General features: G+C 36.8%; 1 protein-coding gene across 2 annotated transcripts in view; it reads right to left on the bottom strand.

The window, feature by feature from the left end:
- The window catches only part of LOC128649450 (zinc finger and BTB domain-containing protein 17), a 38,294-nt gene that overhangs the window by 24,387 nt on the left and 595 nt on the right, over positions 1-13,312 (bottom strand). For both annotated transcript variants that reach the window (XR_008400675.1, XM_053702722.1), the window contains exons 2-3: positions 3,737-4,841; positions 862-1,031 (exon numbers count right to left, since the gene is read on the bottom strand). Coding sequence is in view for 1 of the 2 variants with exons in the window: in XM_053702722.1 (XP_053558697.1) it covers positions 862-1,031; positions 3,737-4,806 (1,240 nt within the window). In the remaining variant the exon portion in view is untranslated. The remainder of the gene's footprint in view (positions 1-861; positions 1,032-3,736; positions 4,842-13,312) is intronic.

Below are 13,312 nucleotides of genomic sequence, written 5' to 3'. Positions count from 1 at the left end.
GACCTGCAGTGTGGCATTTACAGTGTTGCAAAGCTCCTCCATTATAGCACAAATTGTAGTTAGCGACTCTTAGTAGTGTTGGTGTAGAGGGGAATAATCGTTGCTCTATTGGCTTCTCCCCAACAGTTGGGGTGGAGGGAAAGTTACACGGCATCCTTAACCTCAAAGCAGGCGGTCACCTTAACCAGGCCGCTACAGCTTTCATGCAGACATATTTTCTTGCCGGCGTCGTGGTGTTGCTGGAGAACATAGGACAGAAACGGACCAAGTGAGTGCTTCCAAAGTCACCAAACTTCTTGACAGGGAGAGTTTCAAATAGGGATTCAGAGTATAGTTTACAAATGTTTTAAGAATTTAGAGAAATATCCATAATATCTGTGTTAAGACCAGGAGATCCCTCAATGCACGTCTATCTGCTTCAGCAGTCAGCTCCGCCCCCCATGAACATTCAATTTTGAATTTAATGGTTATTTTAAAGTCATTTTTTTATAGTCATTTTGAAAACTCATGTTGGTGTAGCTTGCATAAATAAAACCTCTGGTCAATTTATCATATAAACATATATTATGCATTTAGGTGAATAAGATTTTAATTAGAAAAAAAACAAGTTAACCAGCTGTGGTTACATTTTATACATTTCTATATAGTTCAAAACATTAAGACACTTTAGACATCTTCTCCTTTATATATTCTAATTAAAATATTTAACATATTCTGAGATACAGACTAGATCTGGAACCAACATTTCAAGAGCCTTTAGAAAACAAGTCCTAAAAATGATAAAACAAACAAAAAAACTGTGGTTCCATTTCTCAAATGATGTATTGCTAAGGTAGGGAGGTAGGATAAAAATATACTTACTTTTCACCTTATATGCCTTGTCACAAAGGGGGCATTTGTGGGGTCTTGCATCCGAGTGGTAAGCTAAATGATCATGCAACTTTTTTAGGGTACTTAGTTCCTTTCCACATTTGTCACACGGGTAAAACTTCTTGTCATGGTGACTTGAGAGGTGCAGGGAAAGTTGGCAGCTGAAACCATCAAAATATAAACACACACACATATTTGTAGGGGTGGTAGAAATTGCAAGACCAATGCTAGCATAAAATAAATGATTAAATAATACATTAAAGGGACAGTCTAGTCTAAAATAAACTTTCACAATTCAGATAGGGCATGTAATTTTAAACAACTTTCCAATTTACTTTTATCACCAATTTTGCTTTGTTCTCTTGGTATTCATAGTTGAAAGCTAAACCTAGGAGGTTCATATGCTAATTTCTTAGACCTTGAAGACGGCCTCTTATCTGAAAGCATTTTAACAGTTTTTCACTACTAGAGGGTGTTAGTTCATTTGTGTCATATAGATAACACTGTGCTCACACACGTGGAGTTACCTGAGAGTCAGCACTGATTGGCTAAAATGCAAGTCTGTCAAAAGAACTGAAATAAGGGGGCAGTTTGCAGAGGCTTAGATGCAAGGTAATCAAAGGGTAAAAAAGTATTAATATAACTGTGTTGGTTATGCAAAATTAGGGAATGGGTAATAAAGGGATTATCTATCTTTTAAAACAATATAAATTCTAGTGTAGACTGTTCCTTTAAAGTGAATTTAAATTTTAATGAATGAGTGCCCGGTTTTTAAAAATACTATTAAAAACGGGCACTTTCATTCATTAAAGGGACTGTAAACTTTCTTAATTATTAAGCACTATATTTATTTATTTTTATCATCTCAATATAATCATTATAGTTTGCAGAGTGTAAGCGCAACGGAAGCGATTAAAACACAATATTTTTTTTTTTGTTTTTTTACCTCCTCTGTCCGCCCATGCAGCCTGAGTAAAATCTATATCAAAGTCAGTGCTGCAGGGCAGTTACGTCACCTAATAGACTTCCTCCTCCCATCTCTATACCCGGAGCGCGCATTCTGTCTTACTTCGCGCATGCGCAAATACTGACCGCTCTATCAGAAACACAGAATCGCAATGCACTAGGAAGCATTGCGATTCTGTGTATAATGAACTCTGTATTGAAGTGCGCATGCGCAAGTCAAGAGGGAACGCGCGCTCTGAGGAAAAAAGAAGACGGACGTTCGAACGGCAGTTGGATGCTGGCTGTCTGACGGAACTATTGGAAAAAAAGGTTTTTTAGATAGGCGGCCAGAAAAGGCTATGTTGGCAATAATTATTATAAATGTTTTAAACGCTTCCACTGCGCTTTTTCTCTGCATAAGTATAATAAATTATCATGTTGTACTTAAACATTATAAGTTAGTTTACAGTCCCTTTAAGCTTTACATTGCAGTGTTTTTTGAAAAAAAATACTCATCTTTTTCTTTAGCAAATACAGACCGCGATCCTCTGCCCGCAGCTCCTCTGTACTTAGCACTTAAAATACGAAATCGGCTTCTTCCAATTAGGGCGTGGCCTCACGAGATGGACACTCTGGGGTGCACGCCATGATTTGAGGAAGCCAGTTTTATCATTGCTGAAGTAAGTACAGAGGAGCTGCGGGCGGAGGATTGCAGTCTGTGTTTGCTAAAGATAAAGGTAAATATTTTTTTTAAAAACGCTGCATTGTAAAGTTTAATGAAGGAAAGTGCCCCTGTTTTTAATAGTATTTTTAAAAACCGGGCACTCATTCATGAAACTTTACATTCACTTAAAGGGACACTGAACCCATTTTTTCAGATAGAGATGCAATTTTAAGCAACTTTCTAATTTACACCTATTATCAATTTTTCTTTGTTCTCTTGCTTTCTTTATTTGAAAATGAAGGTATCTAAGCTATTTTTGGTTCAGAACCATGGAAAGCACTTGTTTATTGATGGGTGAATTTATCCACCAATCAGCAAGAACCCAGTTTGTTCACCAAAAATGGGTCGGCATTTAAACTTACATTTTTGCATTTCAAATAAAGATACCAAGAGAATGAAGACAATTTGATTATAAGAGTCAATTAGAAAGTTGCTTAAAATTGAATGCTTTATCTGAATCACAAAAGAAAAAAATTGGGTTCAGTGTCCTTTTAAATACAGTGTACAGGAAGCAAACATTATTTAACTTTGTACTCTTTGTATTTTTTGTTGAAAAGCAGATAGATAGGTTTAGGAGCATGCACGTGCCTGGAGCAATATATGGCAGCAGTTTTACAACAATATTATACATTTGCAAGAGCATTAGGTAGCAGCAGTATTTACTAACATGCAGTGTTTCAGACATGTGCACACTACCTACCTAGGTATGCTCTTCAACAAAGAATACCATAAAGATAAAGCTAATTTGGCACTAGAAAACTATTCCCTTACTCTATTAATAACACTTTCTTCCAACCATGCACAGTGTTTTTTTAGTAGTTCTGTAATTTGTTTTCGTGAAAAAAGTTACGTCAAAACTGTAAACAGAATATGAAAATAATGATATTGTGCACAATTAATCCCAGATGATAGTTTGTTTACTGGCTTATAAAGCAGATACGTACAGACTTAATTATTTTGTTGGCCTCAAGTATCAAGAACCCTAATCTTTTGATGCTGCTCTTGTAAGGCTAGCACAACCATGTATGCGAGTTTTCAATATATCATTTTTTAATATTAAATGTTTATATGCTTTATGTTCTAGCCAACAAAGAAAGTTATCAGCCAGTACGCACCTGATTATATCCCAGAATCCTTTGGTACTATCCTTCATAGCTCCAGCTCCACCAAAATTATCAATAATCATAGGTCTCTCACCTGTAGTTAAACTGTTTTTCACAGAAGTTACACTGAAAGATGTTCACTCCAGGGTCATCTTGATGATTAAGATATTCTGAATAAGTCAACAGTAGCTCACATCTGTCACATTTATGAACATCAGCATGGTTTTCATCTCCTCCTACTCTCACCACTTCTCCTCTGTTTTGTAACCCAACTATTGTAGAATAAATGGTAGGATTCACAGACTCATTTTGCATCCTCAATTCATTAATAGCCAAAGGTTCCAAACTATCAGGTGTGTCTGGTTCATCACATAAGTTTATGCACACTTCAGTACCCTCATCATCTGCTTCTTCTGAAGAGACATCATTATGTATTGTAATAGGCATCTGTCTGGAAAAACCTGGGCCAAGAAAAGAACCTCCCCGAGGTTCATCCCCAGAAGTACCTCTGACTATCCGTCCAGCTGTAGCAACAGGTTTGCTTACAAAGAAATTTGGATTCCTAAAAACAAATGACTCTTTATAAAATGAAGGTCTTTTATGCATTTTGGGTTTGTCACTCAGATGGGCCACCGGCTCAAAACGCCTTCTTTCCTCATTGTAGATGGAGTTTCCAGCACTTTGAATGTTGTCATCCTTGCTTCTTCTTAACTGTTGTGCCTCAACCTCCCTTATCTCTGACACACTATCATCTACATTGTAATCTTCATCTGGGATGCAAATTTCTTCTTTTGGGGAATTCCTTGGAGGACTGCTGGACACACTGACCACTTGAACAGTGAGTGGGAGGTTGACCTGTAGCATTTGTGCAGCTTGCATAAAATCTTGGACATGACAGGTAGGAATTTTGTAGGAGTATATAAAGTCCAGCAGATGGCTGAAGCCCTCCAAACAAACATTGTCAAGTACAAGAAACTGTTGTTGCTCGTTCCTGCTTAAAGCTGCATAGAAATATTCACTGCAAGCAGACAGGACATTTTTGTGGGCAAGAAATATTTTGCCTTCTACCATTAGAGAAACATCACAGAAAAGACCCATAGACTTCTGTTCATTTAATTTTTGAAGAATTGACCAACTATGGCCTTCGGGAGACATAGGATCCATCCTGTATTTCTTCAAAATGCAACATTAACAAGTGCCTAAATGTAAAAGGTGAAAAGTCATAAATACTGACCACAGATGTTACCATAATTATATTTGAAACTGCACAAAATAGCAATGCTAAACCAATACTTCAATCACGCTACGCTCACAATATATTTTTTTTTCTTAATGTGCATAAAAGTTTATATCATATCACTTCTCTCCCATCTCTCCTCTAAGCTATACATCCTATATTATAAAAGGCCAAGTATGCTTGTCCGAAGTTGTCATGCGCAGTAGAGACTGCGCATGGACAAACATACCTGGCCTTTAACCGCAGCGTGAGATAGCTTCAGGAATCTCCAGCACTCTCAGCTATTATGTTACAGCCGAGAGCTGGAGCTCCTGAAGCTCCAGGCATCTGCCTCATATGGAGCCGGAGTGCAATTGGTGCTCAGCCTCCATATGAAGGGAGATGCCGGCGGGAGGTGTGGACTGGATGCAGGTGGGTGGCTCAGCAGCGGAGGTGGGAGGGAAGAGAAGGGCCATACGCTACAGAAATAAACATTTTAAAGGAACAGGGAGGGATGGGGCAGCTACACTCCACAAAAGGAGTTTGGGGTGCGATGTGGAGGAGGTGGTGGGACCACTACACTACAAAAAAAAAGGGGTTTATAGGTACTGGCAAACAGCTGCCAGTACCTAAGATGGCGGCAATAGTTAGAGCGGGGAGGGTTAGACAGCTGTTTGAGGGGGGATCAGGGAGGTTGGAGGGCTAGGGGATCCTACACTGCAGAATAATAAAGAGATATAGGGATAGAGATAGAGGGATAGAGATAGATGGATAGGGATAGATGAATAGAGGGATAGGGATAGATGAATAGAGGGATAGGGATAGAGGAATAGATGGAAAGAGGGATAGGGATAGATGAATAGAGGGATAGGGATAGAGGGATAGATGAATAGAGGGATAGAGATAGAGGGATAGAGATAGAGGGATAGATGAATAGAGGGATAGCGATAGAGGGATAGGGATAGATGAATAGAGGAATAGAGATAGAGGGATAGATGGATAGGGGGATATATGAATAGAGATAGAGGGATAGGTATATTTCTTTCCTTAACCATTTTGGCCGTGTACATGGGCTTTAACACTAGTATTAAATAAAACATACCAGGAGTGTCTCAATAACCTAAATATGGATAGCTTAGAGGAGAGAAGGGAAAGAGGTGATATGATAGCAACTTTCAAGTATATATAGGGGATTAGTAAAGCTGAGGCTCTGTGTATTCTTCATAAAAAAGAAAAATTCAAGAACAAGGGGTCATGATCTCAAGCTGAAGGGTAGTAGATTCAGAAGTAATTTGAGGAAGCATGTCTTAACAGAAAGGGTGATTGATTCATTGAATACATTTCCACAAAACACACACTGTGGGGGACTTTAAAAGGATAGGAAAGTCAAAATTAAAATTGCATGATTTAGATAGAGCATGTAATTTTAAGACACTTTAAATTCACTTCTATTTTCAAATGTGCTTCGTTCTCTTGGTATCCCTTGTTGAAAAAAGAACATGCACATATCCTAACTAGTTTCTGATTGGTGCCTGCACAATTTATTTGCTGTGATTGGCTAACTAGATGTGTTCAGCTAGCTGCAGATAGTGCAATGCTGTTCCTTGTATAGTTGTTTAAAATTGTATGTTCTATCCAAATCATGAAAGAAAATTTTGGGGTTTTCTGTCCCTTTAAGATTGCCTGGGATCGAGTAGGGCCATAACAAAACTAAAATCTCAATACTTCATTTATGCTAATAAACCAGACAAATTTCTGGCCCACAAAATTAGAGAACGCTAAAAAAACGCAAATATCTCACTTATTGAAAAAGCAGACAAATCGTTAATTTCTCACCCCCAACCAATAGTAGACACTTTCGCAGACCACTATAGGGAATTATATAATGGACAAAAAGTTAATCACACTCCTGAAGTGGAGAAATCCATAAGGGATTTTTTAGAGGCCTACCCTTTGGAGATTTTATCAGAGGAAGATAAAAAAAATGCTGAATGCCCCCATAACAAAATTAGAAGTCATACTCACTATTAAGGCTCTTAAAGCAGGAAAGGCAGCTGGTCCGGATGGCTTTCCTGGCAAATACTGTAAACTATTTAGAAATAATCTCATACCTCACTTAACCAAATTTTGCAATTATATCATGGAGGGACACCCGATCCCCTCTGAATTGCTGCAGGCCAAAATTGTAGTTATACCCAAGCCAGGCAAAGACCCCTAAATGTTCCAATTATCGCCCAATTTCCCTCATCAATCAAGACAAACAAATTTACTAAAATTCTAGCCAACAGACTTAAACATATTCTTACCTGGCCTGGTCCATATGGAGTAAGTCAAAAACGCCTTCTCTGCTCCTTTCATTGGACGCAAAGAAGGCGTTTGATAGGGTAGACTGGCGTTACATGCTGATGACTCTGACTCACATGAATTTTGAAGGCCCTTTTATAAATGCCTTAAGAGCGATCTTTGCTTCCCCAATTGCACAGGTATCTTCAGCCAGATATAAATCTAAATCATTCCCAATTTTAAACGGCACAAGACAGGGCTGCCCATTGCCCCATCTTTGTATTGAACCCCTAGCGGCTAGAATTAGATCCAACATAAATATATCAGGTGTTAAGAGAAAAGACTTTGAATATAAACTGACTCTTTTCAGGGACAATATTTTACTCACTATTACCAAACCGCTCTTGTCCCTTCCTAACTTATACAACGTGTTAAATATATTTTCTAAAATTTCAGGCTACCGAGTTAATCTAGATAAGTGTGACATGTTACCCATAGAAATACCCCCTCCAACAAGGAAGTTATTAGAAATTAATTTTGAGTAACAACAAAGTAAACAATCTCTAAAATATTTAGGTGTACATCTTACAACCCAGGTCCAGCAACTATACAAACTCAACTACACTCCACTTTACAAGTCCATTAGAAAAGATCTTCAAAAGTGGAGAAATTGCAATTTTTCTTGGCTGGGGCGGATGTCCGCGGTTAAGATGAATATACTACCCTGTTTATTGTATCTTTTCAGGGCTCTTCCAATCAAAATTATATAGCCTGAACTAGCAGCCATACAATCAGAAATATTAGCATGTATTAGAGGTAAAAGAAGCAGCTAGAATATCTAATATCATTATGACGAAACATAAGAATTTGGGAGGACTGGGAGGACCTAATTTAATTTATTACTACAGAACTGCTAGACTAGCTCAAGACGGTTTAATCTGTAGATCAGAAAAGGAAGCCATATGTATAAAATTAAAGGCAGATATGGGTGGTTGGGATACTCCCGACGCAAATCTTTGGGATAACAAACCCTTAATCCGACAATTAGGGATTTATAAATCTCCTGTGACCGAAGTCACAAGTTACGTTTGGTCCGAATTTGCATTGAAGAGGGGATTGTGGCCAGCCAAATCTATTTTAATGCCAATTAGATACTTATTGATGGAGGATTATCGTAAAGATATAGGCAAATGAGAAAATAAGGCCTGTATCGGGTAGCAGATCTTCTAATACAAAATAAAATAATTACATTTTCTCAAATCCAGGAAAAATTATCCCCTATTAAAGTACACTGGTATTTACACCTTCAGTTGTCCTCTTCCCTAAATAAGTTCCTCAAGACAATTTCTAGTAAAACTAAAACCATATTAGAAAGCATTTGCTCTTCACAACCAAGACCAAAACACACTATAACCAGATTATATGTAGACATACAAAATTTAGGAGAAACATCCAAGAACTCAATAATGCTCAAGTGGGAAACAGATTTAGAGTTTTCCATAGACAAAGAAACATGGAATAACACTTTCAACTCGGCCACTAGGGGCCTGATGAGCGCAGACCTAAAAGAGAATTCTCTAAAAACAATATTTAGATGGTACCTGACCCCTTTAAGAACTTCACATAGGACTCAAAATAAATCTAGATTGTGTTATAGTGGATGTAATGTGATAGATACCTACAAACATATGTGGTGGGAATGTGGGGAAGTTCAAACAATTTGGAGATCACTCTCTTCCATGCTTAGCTACTTACTAGATGGGCATTTACAACTCACTATTACACAAGCACTACTCCACAAACGTATTCGGGAATTCAACAGACCCAGTAACACTTTTATCAAAATATTATGTACCGTAACAAGATCATGCATAGCAAAATATTGGAAGGTAGGCACCCCTTCATGGATTGAAATAAAAAATAAAATCCAACACATACATACAATCAGCGGCCTGGTCATTGGGTACAAAAGAAGCCAACAATGAAGTGTGGTTTTATTGTAATCTCAGGAACGGTTCAAACTATTCTAGATAGACTTGCAGATAATAGATAGATAGTATACAGCACTTACTGACCCAAGCATTGATTGGGAGCTCCCATGGTAATCTTTCTATTGATTAATAAATTCAACTCAGTCTTTGGCATCCAATTTTTTTCATTTAGGTTTATTTTATAGTTGTTATTTAATAATCTGGTTTCCCCCACCCCTTATTGTTCAATTTCAAAAAGTAATTCTCTCCCATGTGGATTCCTATGATCTCGACACTAATTATGTTCAAAACATGGAGATCAATACTAGAGCCAGACAGTCTCTGGACATTACTTACAAATGACTCTCAACGGGACTTGAAGGAAGGATTTGTCATCCTTAAGTCATGATACTCTTTTTAAAGAATTGTTGACAATAATATCTGTAAGGCTCTGTTTATTCTATTACTTATGTTTGTTTGTAATGAATGACTTTATGTGTTGTACTAAAAACAAAATTTAAACATAAGATTGCCTGGGATAAGGCATAAGGCTGTCCTACCAACTAGATAAGTTTATAGTTTTAGAAAATATTGGGCAGACTAGCTAGGCCTATAGCTTTTATCTGTTGTCAAAATCTGTTTCTATGTCATGTAGTATTTCCTTGTAAGTTTTATTTTCAGACTTTTTACCTCTTTTAACAGTTTCTAATTTATATATATATACACACACACATACAGGTGGCCCTCGGTTTATGCCGATTAAATTTGCGGCGTTTCAGAATAACAACTTTTTTTTTCAGTCATGGGACTGCTATTGAAATGCATTGAAAAGCAGCGCACTAATTAGAATAGCCAGTAGGTGGAGCTGTCCACTTGTGTTTCAGCAAAGTTAAAGCGACACTGAACCCAAATTTTTTCTTTTGTGATTAATATAGGGCATTCAATTTTAAGCAACTTTCTAATTTACTCCTATTATCAATTTTTCTTCGTTCTCTTGCTTTCTTTATTTGAAAAAGAAGGCATCTAAGCTAAGGAGCCAGCCAATTTGTGGTTCAGAACCATGGACAGCACTTGCTTATTGGTGCTGTCCAATCAGCAAGGACAACCCAGGTTGTTCACCAAAAATTGGCCAGCATCTAAACTTTAATTCCTGCTTTTCAAATAAAGATACCAAGAGAATGAAGAAAATTTAATAATAGGAGTAAATTAGAAAGTTGCTTAAAATTGCATGCTCTATCTGAATCATGAAAGAAAAAATTTGGGTACAGTGTCCCTTTAAGCAAGTTTAACAGCCAGACAGACCAGATCTATTGAGCAAGATTTTGCAGCCACTTACTTTCCTGTCCAGCTGCTTGAGGTGAGGGTGCCTAACTGCCTATTAATCACTGCAGATTGAAATGCATAGAATAGGTGCAGACCCAATATTATATAACATGTTAACAATGCAGAGAACTGTTTGCAGAAAAATGCAAGTAAAAAACGTTTTTGTTCATTAAACTTAGTTTGATGATGATGCAATCTGTTGTGTAATTATTTTATTAGGTGATGTTTAGCAAATGTTTTTGTTCATTAAACTTAGTTTGATGATGATACAGTCTATATTATTAGGTTTATAATGCTGTTTAGCATTTCAAGTCTTCATTTTAAACCTTTAAAAATAATGTAGTAGGTGTTACTTATGACAATTTTGAGAGGGCACTGGAACCTAACTCACTCACTTCCCATTGACTTACATTATAAACTGGGTTTCAATTACCAACGGTTCCAATTTACAACCATTCCTCCTGGAACTTAACCCCGGCATAAACTGAGGGCTATTTGTGTGTATATATATATATATATATATATATATATATATATATATATATATACACACACACACATATTCACGCACACACACATATACACACACATACACAGTGTGTGTATATGTATATATATATATATATATATATATATATATATATATATATATATATATATATATATATATGCAAAACAGAATGAGAAGCAGTCTGCCAGGAACAAACAGCAGCATCAATAGCTTGTTCTATGGCCCGGTTGCCACCTGGTAGTAGCTTCTTTCTGCCCAATTGTGCTTTTCACAGAGGAAAACTTTCCTGTAGTATATCAGTCTGATCCCGCCGACATGGTCAGTCCAGCCCCGAAATACCAGGCAATTCTCCTCTGAACAAGGAACATGACAACCCCAGACGATAGTTTCGGCCTCCTTTGGGCCTCGTCAGTGAGGTGCAGCCATATCCCTCTAAGCACATTGGGCAAGGAGTCCACGTCTGGTTTCTCCCATCACCCTTAGGGAGACTATCCCCAGGGTCATATATATATATATATATATATATATATATATATATATATATATACACACACACACACATACATACATATACACACACACATACACAGTATTATATATATATATATATATATATATACACACACACACAGTATATATATATATATATATATATAAATCATTAAAATCTGCTCACCAAGAAGTGTATCATAGGAGTTACCATCTACGCGTTTTCACCCAGAAATGCGCGTTTTTTAAAGAATGTTAACAGTCACACTCCATATACTTTAAATAGTATAAACACCTATTTTAATGGCCAATTCAAAACGGAAATCACATCTCAGAGCAGATTTTGGCTCTTTTGCGGCATTTTGTATTTATTATATGGTTTGGCACTATTATATTTCTCTTATTTAGGTGATTTTTGATTACCACTTCTTTTGATTATACCTATCACATATGCAAACACTAAATATATATATTTTTAATTTTTGAATTATTTTTGCTTTTCAAATAATTCTCTTGGATATATCCTATTTTTGGTCATTTGAAACACATATTACATTGGGACACTTTTAGGACTCCATCTCTATATTTTTGGGATTTTCGCTTTGGTACTACTTTTGAGATATCACTTGTTTGTATCTTTATATAGATCCATATGTATTTTAAAAGTTTTTATTGTTTTGTTTTAATATTGTCTCAATAAATTCAAATATTGTATTACTTAGTGTTACGATTTATCCCTTTTTAAACGCTACTTAAATGTATGAGTGCACTCTAGGTTTAGTAAGAAGCTTTTTTTGTAATACACATCTATTAACAAAAAAGAGTAGTAAAAATGTTCACTCTTCCAGTGACAGCTTCTACTGAGCATATGAACATATACCCATGCACCTTCAATCAAAAGGACATCTTCTTAGACGGCATATACTGCTTCGGTGATCATCACTAACAAATACATGGCATCAGTGTATGAATGAGAGTGCACAGGGCATATACTCATTACACAGTAAAAGCTATCATTGGAACAGTCATAACTTTTATTACAGTTTTGCTAATACAAATTATTTTCAAAATTAAAATATATTAACCCCTTGCTCCAATTAGACGTAGGTACTATGTCACACAAGACTTTGCTCAGCATACTATGTTGACACAGTACCTACATCCAACATAGAGGCGCATATTGTGGTCCCCGCTGTCAGCATAGACTGTGGGAGCTGCAACCAGGGGGCAGAAGGCATCTACCTTCATTTGGCAAGGGAGCAGATTGAATGTGCTCCCTTAACATATAAAGCCAGATCACTGATCATTACATAGAGTCACTGTGTCACTCATTGGTGCCGAGTGAGAGCAGTGGGAGGGAATCGGGTGATCCATGGAGGAGGGAGTAAGTGACAAGGTTAATTACACTAAGGCAAAAGTGTTAGGCAAGGGAGAGGGAGGGAGAGATGGGGCACAACATTTCAGTTAATTAATGTTTGGAGGAGGGACCCTACAGTAATCGCTTGGAGGGGGTGGTGGGGAACCCTACACTACATAAAAATATCTAAAATGTATATAAAACATTTTTTAACAAAACAATCATAAATTGTTAATGCAGACAGGCCATGGTGGTGGTCAGAAAGAGGAACAGGAAGGTGGGAGTGTAAGGAGGGACACCTGCATTATAAAAACGTAGAATATTTGCCATTAGCTAAGATGGTGATGAAAATATCACTGACAAATCCATCTGAACTAAGGGGATAAAATAAAAACAAAGGTTCTATTTCAGTTTAAACAGTGTGATAGCAAAAAAAATGTTTTAAAAAAATTATCCGGTACTTTAAGCAAATTTTACCCTGAAATTCTCGGTAGTAAAGGGGTTAATTTGAATGTCACCTT

The sequence above is a fragment of the Bombina bombina genome, chromosome 2 (assembly GCF_027579735.1).
Source record: "Bombina bombina isolate aBomBom1 chromosome 2, aBomBom1.pri, whole genome shotgun sequence".
In the NCBI taxonomy this organism is placed as follows: Eukaryota; Metazoa; Chordata; class Amphibia; order Anura; family Bombinatoridae; genus Bombina; species Bombina bombina.
The sequence above is the reverse complement of the archived record's forward strand: the minus strand, read 5'-3'. Positions and strand labels throughout refer to the sequence as shown.